The sequence below is a fragment of the Nomia melanderi genome, chromosome 8 (genome assembly GCF_051020985.1).
Source record: "Nomia melanderi isolate GNS246 chromosome 8, iyNomMela1, whole genome shotgun sequence".
Lineage (NCBI taxonomy): Eukaryota > Metazoa > Arthropoda > Insecta > Hymenoptera > Halictidae > Nomia > Nomia melanderi.
In genome coordinates, this window is record NC_135006.1 from 12,626,261 (window position 1) to 12,648,959 (window position 22,699).

Genomic DNA, 22,699 nt, shown 5'->3' on the forward strand with positions numbered 1-22,699 from the left:
TAAGTTGTCCGTTTATTGTGCAACGATCGGTGTCAACGAAGAAGTCCCCAGTTTATCAGACATTTTTTCAAATTCCGCGGATAACTTCCGGTACCAAGATCCTATAGAAATGGCGGCCGGGTCGGTTCGATCGATACATCCCGATGCAAACGATCGAGGACACGACGGCGCCATCTGGGTTTGCCAAGAGCAACTGCGATCGCGTTTGCCCGCGGAAGCATCTGTTGCAGCTCGAATGATGTATGGCTTTGCGACGGCGGATCAACGTCGGACAATCTCGCGCCGGGGATCAATCACGCCGATGCAGCTGACGCGTCAGCTCTTTTTTGTTCCCCTCGCTAAATAAACAGCCCCTGGACAACATCGCGTTCCACTGCGCTACGGCTTTTAGTGATCGAGCGTTGCCGATCAGGGCCCCATTTAGCTCAAATAGGTCCACTGTTCTGTTGTATAGCCGTTTAACAGGTGTCTGTGTTCGGTAAATTCTTCAGTTGTGTCGATGGACGGCAGATGGCAACGCTTACTGGTTAATGGAGGCAATCTGCTAGATTAGATTTGGAATACTTGGATAATTGAGTAACGGGTTCCTTCCAGTGTACTTGGTGGCGCGAGTTTAAGTGTTCCGAATTATACTCGAACGTGTTGTTGTCTTCGAAATGTTCTTTGGAAAGATTCGAAGATTCGGAGATTCGAAGACTTAAACACTCAAAGACTCAAAGACTCAAAGACTCAAAGACTCAAAGACTCAAAGACTCAAAGACTCAAAGACTCAAAGACTCAAAGACTCAAAGAATCAAAGACTCAAAGACTCAAGGAATCAAGGAATTAAAGATTCGAAGACTCGAAGACTCGAGGACCCAAGGACTCAAAGACTCAAGGAATCAAGGAATTAAAGATTCGAAGACTCGAAGACTCGAGGACCCAAGGACTCAAAGATTCAAGGGTTCGAAGACTCAAGAACTCAAGGACTCAGAGACTCAAGAACTCAAAGACTTAAAGAGTCAAAGACTCAAGGAATCAAGGACTTGAAGATTCAAGAACTCAAGAACTAAAGGACTCAAGGACTCGAGGGCTCAAGAACTCAAAGACTCAGGAATTCAAGAACACAAAGACTCAAAGACTTAAAGATTCGAAGACTCAAGGACTCAAGAATTCAAAGACTCAAAGAGTCAAATCTACTCGTAAATAAATCAGTAACTCGCCTAAGACTAAACAGCAAGCTTCCATTATGACAACATCAACGAAACGATTTCCCCGAGAACCGGAAGCATCAATAAAACTGAACTTCCCCTCTTCCGCCTGGGCGCAGTTCAATCATTGCCCGCATCATCCCCACAGGCAGACCTCGTTCCGAAAACTGCTCCCTCGACCCAAAGACATCGAAAGACTGCGAAAGACACTAAATTCCCGTATACGCCTTGGGACACGCTTAAAACGTCTAATGGATAAGACGATTCTGTTCGCGACACGTTGACGCACAGCAGCGGCTCGGTGTTACGAGGATACGGGGGCGTGTTTCGGATAAGACGACCGAGATACGTTCTCCCCGGCTCGTGAAACTCATGCGAAGCCGGATCTCCCAGCAGCGAAGCCGGCAGCGGGGAAAATTGAGCGAGCCGTGGAAACGCGTCCGCGGTCTCTCTCGCATAGGAAACGGCTGATTACCCGGAGCTGAGCCACGCCGGCAGTCTGCGCCGCGTAAATATTCATCACCGAATCGCCGGGTCGCGAACTTTCCTTCCGGTTCCCGGCGGGAACAAGCGGATTCGACACGCGTACCGATTGGCCGGTCGCCGATAAAAACCGAATTACTATTCCGCGCGAGGCGTTCCCGCGGCTGGATCTTATCTAAGATGGATCACGCTGATCCGCCGCGACTTTCGATGGATATCTGTATACTTCCCAGAGTGTTTCGAGTTCTTTGGGATTGGTCCTCGGGGATAGACGTCGAGGAATGGATAGGGAAGTGGGGGATAACGTGGGAGTTCCAGATTAAAATAGAGATACGAGTAGGGGAATATGAAGATGAAATGAAGAATGGGGAAATGAGTATAAAGAGAAACTGGAAAATAGCGGAATAATATGGAAAATAGGGGATGATCGTGTGGAGAATTGGAGAATAGGAAAATATAATTACGAAGTGGGAAACAATGAACTGCTAAGTATGAAAATGGGAAAACAGGCCGAGGTCGAGGAATGGATAGGGAAGTGGGGGATAACGTGGGAGCTCCAGATTAAAATAGAGATACGAGTAGGGGAATATGAAGATGAAATGAAGAATGGGGAAATGAGTATAAAGAGAAATTGGAAAATGGCGGAATAATCGTATGGAAAGGAGGGGACGATCGTATGGAGAACTGGAGAATAGGAAAATATAATTACGAAATGGGAAACAATGAACTGCAAAGTTTGAAAATGGGAAATGATCGAAGGAAAATGTAGAAATGAGAAAAAAGGTCGAGGTCGAGGAATGGTTAGGGAAGTGGGGGATAATGTGGGAGTTCCAGATTAAAATAGAGATAGGAGTAGGGGAATGGGAGATGGAAGGATGGGAATATGAAGATGAAATGAAGAATGGGGAAATGAGTATAAAAAGGAATTGGAAAATAGGGGGTGATCGGAGAATTGGAGAATAGGAAAACATAATTACGAAATGGGAAACAATGAACCGCAACGTTGGAAAATGGGAAATGTACAAAGGAAAATGTGGAAATGGGAAAATAGGGAAACCGGAGAAACAGAAAAATCGAGAATTGAAAATAAGTTCAAGTCAATTTTCCCGACACAATGGTAAAGCATTGTAATGTAAATAATTATACTCATACGACAATGCATCCCTCTGTGCACCCCTAAAAATTCTCTCCCGCTCTCTATACTTAACCGTTTGAGTGCTGAGGTATAGCGCTCTTGTGTTGTGCCAAAATGGCGGAGGCGCTGTGTATCAGTATCAATTATAATTCTCTTACTATGCTCTTCAAGAAATAAATGAAAGTAAATTTATTTGAATAAATCTTATTTTCTGATATTTTTTTGTAATAACACAATATTTGTCATCTCACTAGACAACTACTCTTAATTTTTTTGCATGCACGCCCAGTCGCTTCCGCATTTTTGGTAAATATCCACAAAAGTTGTTTAGCCTCCAAACGGTTGAATAAAAAAACCTCCACGTCGTTCTACTCGAGAATAAAAGAAGCTTTCAGTCCCAGCGACGTCGAATCCGTCAGCAGCTCGTAATTCGATTTCCGTCGGAGCGTGACACTCGATCTTCCCGGCAACAATATTGCCTCGCAGTTCAAACTCTTCGAGAGGACCAGTCACCCGTCCCAATATCGGACGTCCAGGCGACGTATCGATATCGCGCGCATTATGCCCTGCAGAATATTCCTGCCGATACGTTGGGGATAACCGTTTCCAAACCGACGGGTAGTGTCGTCGTCATTGGCCGCGTTCCGACGAACGGTAACGCGAAACCAGACCCAGCGTTTGCTAACCCTTTGTACTCGAAAGTTTTTCACTAGAAATATTCAACATTTTCCGACGAGATGTAGACGACATTTTTTGAAACTGACGTATCGAGAAAACAGACGTGAATTGACAAAAACTATCGGACGGGTCAAAATCACCCATTACTAGTTTCTTCTTTTAGAATGATTGAAAAGGCACAGATACTTGCTTCAGAAGTTATTGCGGAAACTGATTTAGTAATACCTAAATTGATATATAATTGAAATCGTAGTAAGTACACATTTGTGGCTTTCACGAAGAAATTTTCAGTTTAACGCTAGAACTACCGAGTATTTAATACAATTAATATGTAATCCCTATACAACTTGTAACAATAGATTATTTTCAGTTTCTTCAGACATTCGTTGGAGTATACAAATGAAACTATTTATTTTCGAGATCATTTCAAATATTGAGTGTTTTTAAGATATCAATAATTGCGGAACAAAAGAATCGAAATCAGTCAAATGACCAATTCCTGATTTCCTCTTTTTATGATTATTAAAATGGTAACAGATGTTTCTGAGAAATAGTTAAAAGAATTGATTCAGCAATACTCAAGCTGAATTGTTGATCAATTCGAAGTCTCAGTAGGTGGATTTTTGGAGTTTGTATAGATTCATTTCAAAAAGTCAATTTAATCCTTATTCCTTATTATAATTTTTATTCCGTGTTATTGCTCGGTAGTTTTAGTGTTAAGGAACGAAGATACATTATTCCAATATTAACGCATTGTGCGAATTATAATATTAACCCCTGCTTTACGATTCATTTCTCAAGTATGATCGATCCAACTATTTTGTAATCAATAATTTATTAAGAAAAAAAGATTCAGAGGCATATTCTATATCAATCTTTGCTGCAACGTATAATAATTGATAATAGAAGAATAATATTAAATTTGAATTGAAAGTAAACTAAATGGAAACTAAATTATATATTAATTGCTCAACCTCTTGCCTTATAACAACACGTGAGACTCGCGGTGAACATTTTAACTAGAACTTAACAAACATAAATATTACTTAATTTCTTCGAATTCAAATTGAACATTATTCTCCTGTTATCAATTATTATATTGCAGGACAAACGTGGACATAGAATATGCATAGAATTTTCCTCTTTTTTCAATAAATAATTACTGACAAAGTTGTACCGATCACAGTTGAGAGATAAATCATAGGGCAAGGGGTTAGATAATAGTAAAAACAGAAACTACATGCTAACCTCTTGTTGTCCGAGTAATTAAATCATTTGCCTGCTACTTAGTCTTCGAAATATGAAAACTTCATCTCACCGGAATGTCGACGTTCGTCCGCGAAGGGTTAAAATCTACGCTACGCGACAGGTTATTGTAAGGCAAGGGGTTAAATGTCAGACTTCATGATTTCGCCGTATGAAATCGAAGGGTTAGAAGGTCGTTGACCCCTGTCCTGGAGGGTACTCCGGTGCTAGAGAAACTGCTAACGGGAAACGACAGCCAGTTATCGTCGCTGCGTCCGACTGATCCATCCGATATTGTTTCGTTTCCAGTCGTCCCGGTGTCTTATCCGATCCCGTCGCGACGAGACATCGCGGCACTGATAACTATCAAGAACTTTAAATCTACCTCCTGACGTTCCCGTGAAACATCAATCTTGCAGAAGAGCTCCGGACGTGATCGTCGAACTGCGATTCGTGAAAAGTGGGCTGCCAGATTTGAAAAAGTACTTCGACGGTTGTTTTATGATGAATTTCAGTGATAATCGGACACGACAAAATCTTGATTACCCGAATCAAGCGATCGGCAGGCCAGATAAACGAAGGAGACCGGTTAGTGGTAACGCGAGAAATTGTTTTCGAATATTGAAATTGAATGTTGGCACTCGAATTTTCCAGCGTATTCGTCAAGCTTGATTTTATCGGTCGGGACTCTGGACGATCTGGATCAAGGGAAACGAGGGCGCGACGCGACGGTGAAGTGTCCTCGACGTTGTTATAATAAATGTGAGTTCTGTGAAGCGCGTTAGAGTTCTCGCGAAACTCCGGGCGAAACGAGCGAGCGAGGAGTTGACGTCGAGCGTCGATCATCTTTCTCGAGGAAGTTCGAGAAGATAGTCGTCCGCGGAAGTTTTCTCGTTTTCGTATCGGTCTCCTCGCGAAAATCAACTTTGGAGGGCCCACGTGGCGGGCAGCTCTGTCTCTTTACGTTCGAATAAAAGAAAGAGTACCTCCGAAAGTTTCGATTAAGTTTCGAGGGTAGAAGGCGCTTCAAAGTGCGCGACGGGTTACCTAACGCGAAAATACGATAGGAAGGTAGAGATAAGATGGTGGAGGAAAGATTCTTAGGCGTTAAGGGAAAATTTAGGTATAGCGTGTTTCGAAGTCTGTCACATTCTAAAGGGGCGAAGCTAAGTGAGCTATGTGTATTTTGAAACATGCTGTACAAAGAGAATTAGTTGAAAAGTCAGGGGCAAGTAGCGCAAGACGCAATTTCAAGAATATTAAGATGAAGCTCCGATGTATAGGAGGTTCCGAAGTATATATTTCAACGATACAGGGGGTTCCATAGTTTACAATATTCTAAAGGGGCGGAGCCAAGTGGATCACGTATACTTTTAAACATACTGACTAAAGGATTTTAAGAAAAATTAAAACTCATCGATACAAATAACAGAGTTAAGGAATATTAAAATTAAATTCCAACGATACAGGGCGTTCCAGAGCTTACAATATTCTAAAGGGGTGGAGCCAAGTGAATCACGTATACCTTGAAACATACTGACTAAAGAATTTTTAAAAAGATTAAAATTCGTAGATATAAATAACAGAGTTAAGGAATATTAAAATTAAATTCCAACGATACAGGGCGTTCTAGAGCTTACAATATTCTAAAGGGGTGGAGCCAAGTGAATCACGTATACCTTGAAACATACCGACTAAAGAATTTTTAAAAAGATTAAAATTCGTCGATATAAATAACAGAGTTAAGGAATATTAAAATTAAATTCCAACGATACAGGGCGTTCTAGAGCTTACAATATTCTAAAGGGGCGGAGCCAAGTGACTCACGTATACTTTGAAACACGCGGTACAAAGAAGCATTGAAAACAGTAAGGCTGAATCGGTACTGACTTGCCGGGTTCCACTTCGAACCGCTCGCCATGGCAGGCATGGTAAATGGCTGCGATGCTCCACGCGATGCCGATCCCCAGGAAGACGTTCACCGCGTTACTTCCGGTCACGTTCCCCACGCTCGCATCGGCGTACTTGTCCTGGCAGGCGGCCACCTTGCTCGCGAACGTGTCTGCAATAAAAGTCACATGCTCAGATTTTCCCTTTGCAGCGGCCGCAACTATTTGCTTCCGTTTTGTCCCCCGGCTGCCTCTTTGTGTATCGATTTCTATGGACCAGTCTCCTGGCTTTCCTTTCAATTTCTGAGACTCTATGAGCTCCTTACAATAACATTCTCATTCAATAGCTGCACGATACTTAAAACTGATGACACCCAAACTTACACCTTCACCCTTCGCACTCGAAAGTTTAACTCGAAATATTTAAACTTTTGCACTCGGGAGGTGACTCTCAGTCACCACTTGATTTGATTTGAAAAATTCTGAAGTCTTATATATAATATTAAACTTTGCATCATGTACCAATACACGGAATATTGAAATAAAATAACTTTCCTTCTTAATTCATATGTTTTCTCATTAATTAGTTTTAAAGAACATCGTCCGTATCTCATCGGAGAATATCGAATATTTCTAGCGATAAACTTTCGATTGCAAGGGGTTAATACTTTCCAATTAGATACAGACAAGGTTCCTTAACACCAGAACTACCAGAGACGTCAAAATTTAAAATTCTCTCTATAATTATTACGAGGATAACATAATTCTCGTCGAAATTACCGCAGAAATTGATTTACAGGCAAACTGAATGGCAAATCAATAGAAATTTCAACAGCACTGACGGAATTTCTACAGAAAATCCTCGAAAAGTCAGTTCGACTATTCGTTATTTCCACTGTTAAAACGACTTAATCGATAAATTACGGAACAAGCTCAATGGTAACCAGCGGAGTACCATTCCGCAGTATCAAACGATCCGGCTGGGAGTCGCCTCTCGAGTACAAAGGGTTAATCCTCTATCCGACATGAATTAACGTCTACAAACCCTCGGCGCTGCAAGCTTCTACAATCCCGCCGATTAAACCTCAAAGACCTTTCATTATCCTTGTCAAGATGCACGCGTAACGCAACAATTTCAGCCGTCCCCGTGTTTTCCCGACTATCCAATACCAGAAACGTTACCTCCGTTGCGGCGGAGTGCAAAAGGTTAATTTCAAAGCTAAACCACTTCCCGCACGATCCGCCAAGCTCTCGTTCGTGGGGCCAGCGGCTTCACAATCGAACGCAATTACATTTCACCGGGGACCACTGGAAGAAGCCCGGACACAGTGCTCTCCGGTTACCCCCTGAGCCAAATTGAATGGTACTCCGGGACAATACGAGGGGCGATGGCCGGCCACGAACGCCTCCAGGAACAGAGGCACTGTACATCCTCGTTACACGATACTCGACCTTCCGTCCTCTGCCTTCCACCCCCCCCTCTTTCCGGGTTCGCTTTAGAGGCTAACGTACGACTGTTCGAACACCGTCCAGGCGTCCGTGGCACAGAGGGCTCGCCGTTCGGAGGTGTAGCGCTAAAGCTTGCGGCGCGCCGCGATTTGCGGCAACACCTTCGCACAACTCGAACACGTCGTCCGTGCCAGTTTGCAGTTTACGGTCAGCGGCTCGTCGCGTTTAACTAGGCGTGCAAATACGCCGAGCACTTGTTTCAGTAAAAGCTTCCGCGGTCGGTGTACTGTGGACGTTGTAGCCGTCCGCGCGGCGCGGCTGTCACCTTCAGGAGCAGATGAATTTTGAACGTTGGATTTTCTGAGGTTCGAGCAGTTCGGAGGAAGGTTTAGGTACTCGAGATTCGAGAGTAATTGTCGTCGAGTGCTATCTTTGGGAGTGTACAGTGGTAGTTTGATAAGATCTGGTAGCTTAAAGAACTGTAACTACAACTTTCGTTATCTTCAATCGGACGAGTTCGATTGATTTGGTTGGAAACTTTGTTTTTACAAACTGTATTCGATTGCGAATAATCTCAGTTTAAGGCTCGCTAAACGACAAAAGAAAGGATAAACAGAGTAAACGTTGCTAAGTGAAAAGTGGGAGATCTCCCTAAACAATTCAGTTTCACTTTTCAATCGAACATCGAAGGTCTGTAAGTTTGGATGTGATTGGGCGTGTATGCAGAAAAATTAATAAGAGTACTTATCTAACGAGATCACAAATATTGTGTTATTACAAAGAAATATCAAGAAATAACATGTATTCAAATAAATTTACTTAGATTTATTTCTCGAAGAACATAGTAGGAAAATTATAATTGATAAACAGAAGCGCTCTCCGCAATTTCGGCACAAAGCAAGAGCGCTATAGCGCCTCAGCACTCAAACGGTTAACCCTTTGCGGACGAATGTCGACACCTCGCCGAGATCTAACGTCGATGTTTGTAATATTAAGTAGCACACAAATGATTCAACTACTCGAACAGTAAGAGATCAGTACATAATTTCCTTATTCTGCATCATTTTGGCATTCGATGTGTGATTTGGCAGAATCTACAAAAGGTTTCGTACACTCTAGAGAATCGTCGTCCGCAAAGGGTCAATCTATGCGGATAATCAGTCCTCTAATACCTGTATCTAGTAGCTTAACACTTACCCTCCTAAAAAGAACTAACTACAACCTCTTTCATTATCTTCAATCGAACTTATTCAATCTGGTTAAAAATTCTGTTTCGTACAAATAGTCTCAGTTTGAGACCCACTGAACGACAAAAGAAAGGATAAACAGAGTAAAGGGCAATACGTTGAAAAGTGGGAGCTCTCCCCAAGCAATTCAGTGATTCATCGATTAGTGAAGTGAATCTATGTGGATAATCAGTCCTCTAATACCTGTAACTAACTGACTACCTCTTCCCCAACTCGGTCCTCCCAAATATTTACTAATTCAGCAGCAGAATGCACTCGGATCGAATAAAAGCAGCCGCTGCCAATTCACTTTTCCCCGATGCACCGGGGGCCGTCCTCGCAAATACCATAACGCCGCTTGGCAAACGCATAAAGCTTGATCAAACGGACGTCCAGTGGCATTGCCAACAGCCCCGGAATAATGACACGCGGGAACGTGCGACGAACGCGTAATAACCGACCGCACGCAGCGTAAATTCGTTAGGCCGGGTCCGCGCGGCTGATCAAACCGCTCTTCATCAACGAGCGGCTCCGCAGCCCCGCCGCGGCGGCCGGATGTTATGGAACATCGGGACAACCGGCCAACTTCGGTGGACCGTTGCCCGGAAGAAACGGGATCGGGTTTCCGGGGGGAGGGAGCTCCGTCGCCGCGACATAAATTCCGAGCGGCGCGAACAACTTTCAGATTTACGGAAAGAAACTTACAGATAGCCACCCCCGGAACTTTTAAAACGGCACCACGGTTTTGTTTGCGTCTCCGGCCGCAACTTCGGCGTAACGGCGCTCCTTCCGCTCTTACCTCCGCGATTTGTCATCGCGCCGATACGATACTTTCGAGCTCGATGCGCTTCCCGTTTCCAGACCGGCATGCCAGCCGGCTCGGATCCGAGTTTAATTCGATGGTTACTGTTGTTCCACTAAATCTTGCTCCTGATCGCCTGATCCTGCGGCTAGTTCATTCAATTTGTTTTTTTGGAGCTGCTCGTGGTCTACTTTTGCTTCGACCCGTTTGATTTACGTAACTGCATCCTCGGGTTATCGGTGTTATCCGGTTTAACCCTGACGAATGTCGGCGTCTCGTTAGAGGAAATTTTCATATTTGGAATACTGAGTAGTTCCATTTTTTACTATTGAATTCGATGTATATGTTGCAAGCTTCGCGCACTTCAACCCAATCACCACGTGTTGTAATGAATCGTAGTGACTCTGTCACTTGTGAGAATAAAATGAATGAGTAAAGTGTTACTCTTTTTGTTTATAGGGCTCACGTTCTAAAAGCGAAGAATTCTAGGAAATGCGATATGAAGTAATCAGAGAATTTAAGTAGAAAGTTCAAATGTGAAGTCCGTGGTCCGATTAGGGTTAGTGTTCGTCCGTAAAGGGTTAGTCTTTCTGTCTATTCTATTTTTCATAGAATTTTTATCTTCCGTTCTCTTAGTGTACCGTCTAGTTTCTTCGTTCATTAATGAACGTTGCTCTCAAACTTATTTACGTTTTACCCTTTACGCCTCGATATTCAATTTATCGTTCGCTTTGTCTACCTCACGGAAAGTCGATTAATCTCTTGTCGTAAATTAACTCCGCCGTTACTTTCAGTTAAGGAGAATATTGTTATTACTGTTAGCTACTCGCTGCAGGCATCAATAGGTTAGTACCTCCGTTTAATCGCGAGCTGCGCCGCGGCTCACGCCCCGCAGTTTCCGCTCGACGCCTCCAGTTATTGGCCATTGCGCCGACTAGAACGACTTGTGTATTTATGCGCGCGAGAACCGGCTGACGCGAACGCCGGAATGCCTTTAACTCGAGGTCGTATCGGCATCGCGCAGCTCGCGTGTACTCATGGATTAACCGTTTGCGGACGAATGTCGGCATTTTGCTGAGATCAAACTTCCACGTTTGTAATACCCAGTTGTGAACAAATAATTTAACTGTTCGGACAACAAGAAATCAGTACACGGTTCCCTTATTCTCTATGATTTAACGCTATTCCTACCGCGACCAGTCAAATGACTGGTCTTTAGCACAACTTATATTTTTTAATATAGAATGAGGATAACAGCCAATTTGACAGTATACAAATATAGTTTCTTTTATTTAGAAGTATATAATTTACATTTTATTCGTCTTCACCGCATTTTTTACAAATAGGTTTGTCGATTGTACATTTCCCACACACGTACTTTTTACATTTTAGACAGATTTCGTTAGTCTCATTGTTCGTGCAATATCTTATTTGGCATGGTTTCCGTTCGCGTGAACCTCTACTTGTATTTGTGACGGGTGTTGCTTGATTTTCTTCGCCTAACTCTAGTTCTTTTTGATATTCAATGGCGAGTTCTTCTGCCAATTGAAAGAAAAATTCCTACCTCGAAATCTCTTCTCCCGTGGATTCTCTATATAAAATCCATGCATTTATCCCGGCTAAATCTAGGATACTGAAAAATACCTGTAAAGGCCATCTCCGACATTTAGATTTTACCGATTTTACCGAGGCCGATAGGCGAGCGGGAAAGGCACTTTTTGGCTAAAAACATGCCGCAACTGCATTACCTTTCGTTCGTAACGACTTTATAGTTTCGGAATTGAGTCTTTGAGAGAATACTATTACAAAAAGATATAAATCGTTCTACCGGTCAAACGACCGGTCGTGGTTGGTAAGACAGACTACAAATTTCTCTCGGAAAATAAACAATAAAAAAAGGGGTGAATATTGAGAAATGTTTTATACATATATTTTAGGAAAAGTCGTGAAGTATAAAGGCGATTCAATTGCGTCCTATAGGAAATTCTAATCGAAATTTTGAAAACAGTAATTCGACTGGTCGCGGTTGGAATAGTGTTAAGCATTCAGTGTTTAATTTAGTAGAATTCGCAAAGGATTTTGTATACTTTCAGCAATCTTCGTCCGCAAAGGGTTAAAACCTGCGCCAGGCGCGCGCCGTGTCGTTTTTCAAGGCTCGAGCGAAGAATTTTCTCCTTTGGGCATCGCGAGTGGCTTAATTAGTCGGCTCTTTGAATTGGAGGTTGATTGGTTAGTGATCGTCAAAGGGGAATCTCGTTTTTATTGGTCTTGCGAGAGGCATCGGACAACTTTGGCATTTAACCCTTTGTACTCGAGAGGCGACTCTCAGTCACCTGATTCGATGCAGTGAAACTGTAAAATCTGATATTTAATATTGAACTGTACATGAAAAATAATTAATATTGAACTGTGGCTAAAATAGCTTCCTCAATTCACTTGCGATTTCTTTTCGAGTTAACACTAGAACTACCGGATGGGTCAAAATGACATTCCTCGACGTTTTCTTCCGCGACTACTGAAAAGTTACGAATACCTCTTTGAGGAGTTACTAAAGAAACTGATTAATACCTAAGCCGAAGTTTAAACCGATACGAACCTAGATAGATTCACATTTGTAGCTTCTGTAAAGGAATTCTCAAAAGTTAATTTAAGAGCTTGGTAGTTTCAGTGTTAATCTAAACGAACGTCTTTGTCTAGTTAGAAAATGTTCTAACGAAATACTTCCGAGCGCAAAGAGTTAAGTTTGATAGTTTAGAACGTTGCAGTTGTTATAGTTAGGTGTTTGATTTTCTATATATTTAAGGCAGTTGACAGTATCACGTTTTGTTGCTGTATTAACGATCGCGTAGAAAATATTTGAGTTTCGTTATTAGAATTTGAAAATTCTGTGAGAAATATTGCACAGTTCTGTCATTTAAATTTCGAGATTCGAAGAGTCGCCGTTATTAGATTATAGTTAGGTATTTGATGTTTTATATTTTCAACACTGATGACATTGCTTTGAAAAATTCAGTGGCGCGATAAAACCAGATATTCGCCGCGCGGTTTTTAAGACGTGACATTTCGTTCGGTGGTACCGGCGTTCGAGGGCATTAGTTTAAACAACGACGGGTATTTTTTAAGCGCGAGCTCGCCTCGATGATAAACGACCGCGCATAATTCGAGACTCGGCGAACGTTATGGAGTTGGCCCGTGGCAATCATATTTCGTTTTTATCGTGCGTGCAATGCCGGTCAGAAATATGAGAATCCGGAGTCCGGGTGATTAATGAAAGAGAATGGCATATTATTTTTTAACCGTGCAACGAGACGCGCGCGTCAGATTTTTATATAATATCAACGATTCACGAATATCAACAAACGAACTGAGATAATCCTGCTAACAAAAATACATTATAGCCTTCTAAAGCTACCGATCATCCAGATAATTTCTAACATCGAATCTACTCTACTCCAATTACGATGTTCGTCACAAATAGGCACCTTTTCTACTTTCCTCGAGATAACTTGCAATTTGTCCGCGAGAACATTAGCTGGACTGATATAACAAGTTAGATTACCAGCTTGTAATCATACTTTCACTACTTCATGACACGGAATTAATAGATTCACGTAAACGAGCAATCATTCAATCTAGTACTCACAAACATAACTTACGCCGCGATCAAAACGAACGATCAGCCACAACAAACAACAATAGCACTAACTTCTCTCGTTAATAAATCGTGAGTACATCGCGTTTGCAGCGTTAGCCGGCAGCAGAAACGTGCAGCGACGTTGATTACGCGGACACGCGAGCCAACGCATTTTCTTTTAAAGCAAGGTAGTTTGTAAATTAACACTTCGAGGCCATCGAGTCACGGAAATTGATCGTCGGGATACCGAAAATCACGGTCGATCCAGGGACCGTTTTAACCCTTTGCGGACGAAGATTCTTGGGAATATACGAAACCTTCAAGAGATAAAGATAAATCATGTATCAGTTGCTTAATTAACAGGGAAAAGGGAAACTACGCGCCATTCTCCAGCCGTTCGAGTAATTAAATCATTTGTCTGCGACTTAGTCTTCCGAATATGAACGTTGCATCTCGTCGAAATGTGTTCGTCCGCGAAGGGTTAAGCTACCGTTCGCATCGCAAAGCGTCAGAGCGTAGAAATATTAAATGACAAGAAGACAGTAGAAACAGTAAACAAAGTAACATTTCAAAAATATTTCGATTAAAGTTATCATAACTGAGCAGTAGCTCTCTCGTGGAGAAAAATGGCGTCAAGCAATAGCTCTCTCGCGGAGAAAATCGGTAGCTCTCTCAGGAAAAGATTGTTTCCACTAAGCCACCTTTCATACGCATAAAATGCAAATATTTATGTATCCCTCATTAATAATCATTATCGAATACACACCCTGTAATCCCAGCGCAAATAAAATTACAAATTCCCGACATACTCGTCGATCTAAGTACTTTTCGCGATCCTTTTTTCTATCGCTGATCTCGTACATATTTCATCGCCATGATCGATGCTCTTTTCCTTGGCATCGAAGCTGCGACGTTGAGCGCACCCTTATCCGCGAGCCGTGTTGTTCCTTCTATAATTAAAGTTATATCGGCCGGCGGTATCCTGAAACTTTAATTTAATCGCTCGGTGGAACGGTACGAGCAGGATTATCGCGGCGATTTGCATATTCCGTGACTCCGCGGCGTCGTTTCCTCGTACACGCTCGTAAAAATCCATGGAAAATATGTGCGCGGGCGCGCGCCTCCGATTTTTTCGTTCCGCGACGGTACCGCGACGATTCGCGGACATTCATGGCCTCCGCACACGAACGACGCGTGCTCCCATCGATTCGCGACAATAATGATATATATATATATATATGTAGTGTCTAGAATTTTTCAGCGTAGGTTAAAGTATTTTTAAGAAGAGTGAATGTAAGAATGAGTGTGAGCGAAGGACAGGCTGTAAAACGGACTGCAGTATCTATAATAATAGTAACACCACTATATATGTGTCTCTTTTTTCTCATTGTGTACGTTGCGTAAGATGAAATTTGCTCCGTGTGTATGGTACATGCACGTAAAATCGTCAGCGTCAACGACTGGCTTCGCTCGTGTGCATAGACCCTTAGACCGAGCGAAACTATGTCGCTGACCGCTCGTTCGCTACCCCTTTCTCCCCTGTTTTTGTTGCGACGAGTCGGCCGACCGAAAGGCGGCGCGACGTTTTTGTGCTTGGCCCCGGTTCTTTGTCCCCCGACTGAAATTGCGCAGGAAATTCCGGTTTCGGGGGATGGTTTCGGAGGGAGCTGAGGTTATCGCGTTAAATGCTGTGTCGGTCATCGATGGCCGACGCTTTGGATTGCTTGGATAAATTACAATATGCAAGATGAGTGCTGTCGATTAAAAATATTTAGTAATACAGATAAGTTGACAATGGTGTAATATGATTATTAGGTAAATAATTAATAATTGTTCCTATTTTCCGACGTAGGAAGGAACTATGCGTAGAATGAGATTCTCGTGACGTTGTTAACTCGGAACGATCGAGAGCTTTTGGTGTTCTGCTTTGTAAGATAACAATGTTTGATAAATGTGGAGACGTTGATGGGGATATGGATGTAATAAAATAAGAAATAATTAATTGCATAAGTGGAAGTGAGAGTTGAAGCTTAAATGAAAGTTCTGAGGGACGATTTCGTTGAAAATTAAAGTTACCTAATGGAAGTTATCTCAGATTCTTAGTAATAGCTCTGTGAAATGAAGATTGGTGAAGTGATGAGGAAACATTGAAACTTTTAATACGGTAAGTGAGAAGGTACATTGCAGATTATAGTTGTGGTAAATAGAAATGAAAGTTGAAGGTTAGAAACTCCAGTTTTCAGGGACCACTTCGTTGAAGGCTTTATAAACGGATGTTCGTAAGATTGTTCATATAACACAATATTAGAAAACAAATCAGAAATGAAGTTAGTATAATAAATACTAATGAAAGCTGAGGGTGAAACGAAAACGTCAGTGTTTAATTTAGAACGAGCGATTACGCTCGATCGAAAAAGGAACGACGTTCGTGTCGAGGTTCGTTAGGGTTTTCCTTTTAATTGGTTCCACTCAATCGCGTCCGATGTAAATGCAAACGATCCGCAGTCTATCACCTTTAACCTTCCATTGAAATTCCCTTCTTTTTCGATCTGCAATTCGTTCCGTTGTTTATTTTCCCCTTCGTTCATTCTCTTTTTCCTCGCGCGTACATCTACCCTCCATATTTCTCTGACGCACGATTTTAATTGTCATATAGTCTCACTCCACAAACTCCATTTAATCATTCACAATCGACAGAAATGGAAACAAACTATTCCCATGAAAGAATATCCTTCCTCCAGAAACGAATCAACCTACAGCTTACATAATTACAAATCGAACAAAGTGAAGACCAAGAAAATCCCAGAAAATCAGAATTCTACATCGATACCTAAAATACTAACAGAAACGAACAGAAAGGCCTCACATCGATCCCTCGTTATTCAAGCAATTAATCCTCTGTGCACGAAGATTCCTTGAAACGTACAAAACCTTCGGCAGATGAAGTTAAATTATACATCGATCGCTTAATTGACAGGAAAACAGGAAACCACGCGCTAATCTCTTGCTGTTCCACTAATTAACCCTTCGCACTCGAGAGGTGGCTCTCAGTCGCCGCATGATTCGACAGAACAAAACTATGAAGTTCTATATTTAATATTTCAAATGAAAGTCCGCATTGTCACGTGAAATATTTAAACGAAACACTTCTGTCGCATAATTTATCTGTGAATTATCGTTAAATTAGTTTCGAACAATATCACCTATATCTCGTCAGAAAGTGTTGAACATTTCCATTGACAAACTTTCGAGTGCAAGGGGTTAACCTTTGACTCCCAGTGACTCTCAGTCACCATTTGTTCTAATTTGCAAAATTCTAAAGTCTTATATATAATATTAAGCTTTGTACGATGCATCAATACGTGGAATATTGAAATAAAATAACTTTCCTTCTTAATTCACATATGTTTCCCCATTAATTAATTTCAAAGAACATCGTCTGTATCTCATCGTAGAATATTGTACATTTCCATTGAGAAACTTTCGAGTTAAGTCATTTGTTCGCGAGCCAGTCCTCCAAATAACGTCCGATCTCGCCGGGACGTCGACATTCGTCCGCGAAGGGTTGAACTCTTCCATTTCCAGCTCTCGATCGTAGATATCGAAGCTCTCCCCGCCACGTCCTGTTTACCGCCGAGCGAAATCGCGCACGTGCGCCGTTGTCCTTGGAGTTAATGAAATCCCAAGGCTCGAAACGGCCTCGCGTCGCGTCGCGTCGCGGCGGCTGCATGCGGACTGCGTCCCGGTCGTTCGAACCAATCGCGCGTTTGTTCCCGCTCGTGATTCGATATGCCGGTGGAATTTCTATAATTCACGGGCCGCCGGCATTATTTAAAGAACCCGGTCGGCTTCCGAGCGCCGCTCGTGGCTTTCGCGAAGCCAGCCGAAAGTCCCTCGAAGAGCTCATCAATATTTATGCGGCGAGCCAAGATCCCGATATCGGGGCTGTATCGGTTCCCGTGGGCTCGCCGCAATCTCCGAACCGGGGATTCCCCGTTATCGTTCTCGTGCCATCGCCCGGCTACCTTTCCAGCAGTTTCCGCTGTAGACCGTTGCGACGAAACGCCTCTAAAGTCCTCCGAGTTACGAGCCGCGCAAGCAATTTCTGATTTATATGGCCGACATTATTGCCGGAACTTTGGCCACTGATGTTTGAGATCGTAGCTGATGGCGCTTTCGGTTCGCGGGGGACGGGGCTCGAGGATTGTTGATGTTGGAACGGAACGTTGGTAGGCGAGGCGTGTTACCAGTCGTTCGTAGTGGCTTCCACGGATGTTGGAGACTGTTTGTAGAAAGTTACGGTGCTTCGTGCTAGATTCGCCTGAGCGAAGGGGATTTCTTTGGATATGATGGATGGCCTTTGAGGATAGCTGTTGGATAATGATAACGTATTGGATCGGGAAGCCAGAGTGTGTACGGAGTACTATGAAGTTTGGAGTAAGTTTAGTGTACGGTGGACTATGAAACAGCTTTCAGGTATATTCTTAATTAGCACGATAACTATGCTAAGGTGACAGTTAACACGTTCCGTGCCACGTGTACACGTGGTACACGCCAATGTTTGTACCAAAATATTTTCAATTTTATGGTCACGGTCGGTGTGCGTTGCAAAGCGGTGAGAACATTAATAATTATATTTAATACTATTTTCCTCTATTATAAAGGAATAAATCTTACTATAAGAAAATGCTCGAAATTCTGGCAACGTGTTAAAACTCTAGCGAAGACCTGAGTGCGAAGAGTTCAAATGAATCATCTCGATACTTGAAGTATTCGAATAAAATAACTTCGTTCACTATGCTTGTGATTTCTCTGCGAGTTTCAAGGAATACCGTCTTCAAACAATATCAAACATTTCTAACGAACTTCCGAGGGTTAAAATGAATGTAACCAATGAGACCTTCAGTCCGAAGGGAAAAGATCGAAGTATGTTCAAAGTCGAGCAGAATTCTTTTACAGAGAGCCTTCGATCATTCGCAAACAGTTCTCATCCTCGTGCGACCGATAGGTCTCAGCATTCCGCAACAGTCGAGATCCAAGACATACATTCCCAGGGAATTCGAAAGCAGGAAACTATTATCCTTCCGCCGCAAACATCGAGTCTCCATCGAACCGAGCCACTCAGCTTCCACCGTGACAGCCCGCGCAGACCTTAATAATCCTCGGAGCTCCCAGGTTCCCCGAGACCAATGTAAATGCGAAAGTCTCGTAGCAACTTCCCCCGAGCCCTCTTCCGTCGGGGAAAGGAACGCAACGATTGATCGATACAGCGCGCGAATCGTTAGGCGGCGCGGTCCCGTCCTCGAGTCCGAGCCGCATAAAATTGGATAACCCGGTTTCGGACGCCGCAGCCCGGAGCGAATTCGTTCGGTTAATGGTGTCCCCGATCAAGGACGGCTATAAATTCAACGTCGAATAAAAGTTGTCGAAACGGGCCGGCCGGGGCTTCGATATTATTTCGCCGGGTAGCTTTTAATAAACGTTATCGGGCTCGGCGCCGCGCGATTACCGTGGAAACCGGCGGTCTAGCCGGATCGTTTCGCTTCAAATCAACCGGAAAACCGAATTAAACTGCCGGCGAAATCTCTTCAAGCTCTGACCCCTCGTTTTCGTTTTTTTCCTTTTTATCTTTCGTTTTGTTTTTCAACAGCCACCGGCGTGGCGGATGATGTTCGACAGCGGTGTTTATTTCGACACTTCGATACCGAACGGTTCTTTTCATTTCAATATGGCGGACTCAATGGAAGGATTAAATACGTTTCACTTCCAATGTGGATCGAGAAAGGGAATTATTTCACTTCGATGCTAGAAAATACGTGCTAGATTCGATACTGAATATTCTTGATCGATCGTCGTTTATCGGAAAGGGTTAACCCTTTACGGACGAACGTCGACACTTTGAGGAAAGCAAATGTTCTTATTTAGAATATTAAGTTGTAAACGAATAATCTAATTACTGAAACAACAAGAGATCGGTACGTAGTTTCCGCATCTACTATTGTTCAAGCAATCGATATGCAATTCAGCTTCATCTGCTGAAAGTTTTCTATGTTTCAAAGAATCCTCGTCCGTAAAGGGTTAATAATTCTGTAATTTGTTTGACGAAATTTAATAGAATCTCGTATTAACACTAGAACTATCGAGCATTTAATACGATTGATATGCAGTTCCCATAAAAATTGTAAGAATAGGTTATTTTCAATTTCTTCAGACATTCATTATAGTACTGAAATGAAACTATTTATTTTCAAAATCATTCCGAATATTTAATGCTTTGAACACTAGAACTATACAGCATTTAATATAGTTGACATATAATCTCTGTAAAAATATTTAACAATAGATTATTTTCAGTTTCTTCACATATTCGTTATAATATTCAAATGAGACTATTTATTTTCAAAATCATTTCGAATATTCAATGCTTCGAAGATATCAATAATTTCTAAACAAAAAAATCGAAACCAGTCATGTTGACTGGTAGTTCTAGTGTTAACCCTTTGAACCCTGTAGGCTCCAATATTCCAGCAGTTATAATATTAAATATTTTAATGAATCAAAGAAACTACCCTAAAGTTATTAGATTCTCCACGTATCCGAATTTTGTACTGAGAATGAAACTAAAAGATCGAAGGAATGTTATAGCATTTTTCATTTTCACTGGAGATACCATAAAAATTGCAGTTGTTGATAAATTACAAAACCATCTGGAGTGCTAAGGGTTAAGATCAGTTACTAGGTAGAGACAATATAACTTCAGATTTTAAATATAATCGATGATCCATCGTTTAAATTTCCTATTGTTCATACGACTTACTATCCACTTATCAAAACTACTCGATCATTTCTTCCCATTTTTTTCTATTTCTCGGTTCATTAGTCGACGGACAACAAGAGTCTCAGATTTTCCTGATGTTCGTGGCTTTTTAAGGAGACAGTTCTTCTATCGGCGATTCGGGGAATGTCTCGGGTAAGATTTTCTTCGCGACAACGTTTCGAGAATACGTTCGCGATACGACTTATCGTCCTCGTAAATCTACCGCGGTTAATTATGTTGCTTTCGTACCGGGCAGTAAACGCGAACTCGCGAAATTACGGCAGTAAACGCGGGAACTCGGCTAATAAAAGATCCCCGCGCCCCGCGGATCCTTATTTATTTTCTGAACGGAAGATTTTCGCCTTCAGCCGATACCCTTGTTGTACCTACAACATTTACGAGCCTCGCCCCTCGACATTGTGTCGAAATCTTTTCACCCTTATCTGTCCTACCCTTCCTTCCGCGTGATTCATCTTTCGCCTGTCTTCGAAACGATGATCTTGACGTACGACGTATTTTTTCATGTCGACACGTTCGAGAGGGATCCTTTGAAACGGAAGTCTGTTTAGAAACGAAACTGAATAGGTAAAATATCTTCTGGATAATTGCCATTGTCATCGACTGAATATGAAAAATATGCGTGAAATATTCGGACAAAAAAGCTTTGTTCCCTGATTTAATTTCAACAAATTTCTCCGTATAGTTGGAAAATATTCGAAACACTTCCGAAATTCATACGGTGCAACAATAAAATTTCATATTCAATGTCATACCTTGCGCAACGCGTCAGTTCTATAAATATCGAAATAAACTCCGTTCTTAAATATCCATACGATTTCTCTTCCAGTCAGTTCCACAAAATATCGTCTTTGTCTCATCGGAGAATGTTGAAACATTTCTACCGAAAAACTTTGCGCCGAGGGTCGATCGCTCGGACCGCCAAGGAAATCGCCCCGAGTCGTCCCGAGAAATCCGCGGTCCCCATCGTCACCGCTCAATTAAACGAGTTCCCGGAGCAAGCTGTAGGTACGTTCGAGAAAACATCATCAGGCGAACGGATCGTTAACTAAGCACCGAGAGAGGATCCGGCGTGGATCCTCTATATAACCTATAAACCGAGCTCGACGGCGCTATCCGTCTCCGGGGGTTAATAAAATTTTAGGTGCGCGCCCGGTCCGCGGTGATCCCGAAATTCGAGCGTCTCCCGGCGTCCCCTTTTATCCGGGGGAGGTTTCGAGTCGACCGACCCCCGAAACTTCGGTCGCATAGTTCGCCGGACGGGAATTGATCGTGACGCCCACGCGCCGGTCGAATAACTTCTTACGCGGCCGGGTTGTCGAGGGTCGACGGACATTCTTAGCCGGGCAATATTGAATCGACCGGGCACCCTGCATCGCCGGGGGTGCAACGGGACTGCATTGTTCCGCCGCACAAAGAGCGACGAGTAATAAATTATCGGCACGCTATGGCCGCGCGTATTATCGGGCCACGCTCCGGGTGCTTCTGAAATGCCGGCTCTGGCCGGGATGGGGCTTGTTTTGTGTGACGGTGATATGTGTATTTAATGTAATTACGTGATATTGTGTTTTATGCTGCCGCGTTGTCTTCCGTTGGGTTGTTCGAGGAATTTGTATTCCAGCGAAAGAAATCGTATTAGGTTAACCCGGAAGTTTTTCAGTAGAAGTATTTTAACATTTTCCGATGAGATAGAAACGATATTTCGTGAAACTAACTCGGAAGAACAAAGCTATTTTATTTCAATATTTCTCAAATCGATGCGTTATATAAGGTATAATATTGAATATCAAATTTTATAGTTTTACAGTGTGAAATCAGGTGAGCGAGAGTCACCTCTCGAGTGCGAAGGGTTAATAATTGATTGCGATTTCTTAGATACCAATTATTAACCCCTTGCGGGCGAAGATTCTTTGGAATGTACCAAACCTTCAACAGATGAAGCTAAATTATACAATTGTATAATTGATAGAACGAAAGGAAACTGCATGCTGATCTCTTGCTATCCCAGCAATTAGGTCATTTCTCTGCGACTTAGTCTTCGAAATATGAAAATTTCATCTCGTCGGAATGTCGAGATTCGTCCGCAAAGGGTCGAACGCGGGACAAGCGAAACCGGAAGGCAAATTCGTTAAT

The 22,699-nt window shown here is 42.5% G+C and overlaps 1 protein-coding gene and 1 long non-coding RNA gene across 5 annotated transcripts in view; one reads left to right on the plus strand and one right to left on the minus strand.

Moving 5' to 3' along the window:
• Positions 1-22,699, plus strand: part of LOC116427458 (uncharacterized) — a 267,123-nt gene that overhangs the window by 44,981 nt on the left and 199,443 nt on the right. The gene's annotated exons all lie outside the window — the stretch shown is intronic.
• Positions 1-22,699, minus strand: part of Calx (sodium/calcium exchanger 3) — a 241,357-nt gene that overhangs the window by 6,356 nt on the left and 212,302 nt on the right. For all 3 annotated transcript variants that reach the window (XM_076369801.1, XM_031977811.2, XM_031977812.2), the window contains one exon: positions 6,622-6,793. In XM_076369801.1, the coding sequence (XP_076225916.1) occupies positions 6,622-6,793 (172 nt within the window). The remainder of the gene's footprint in view (positions 1-6,621; positions 6,794-22,699) is intronic.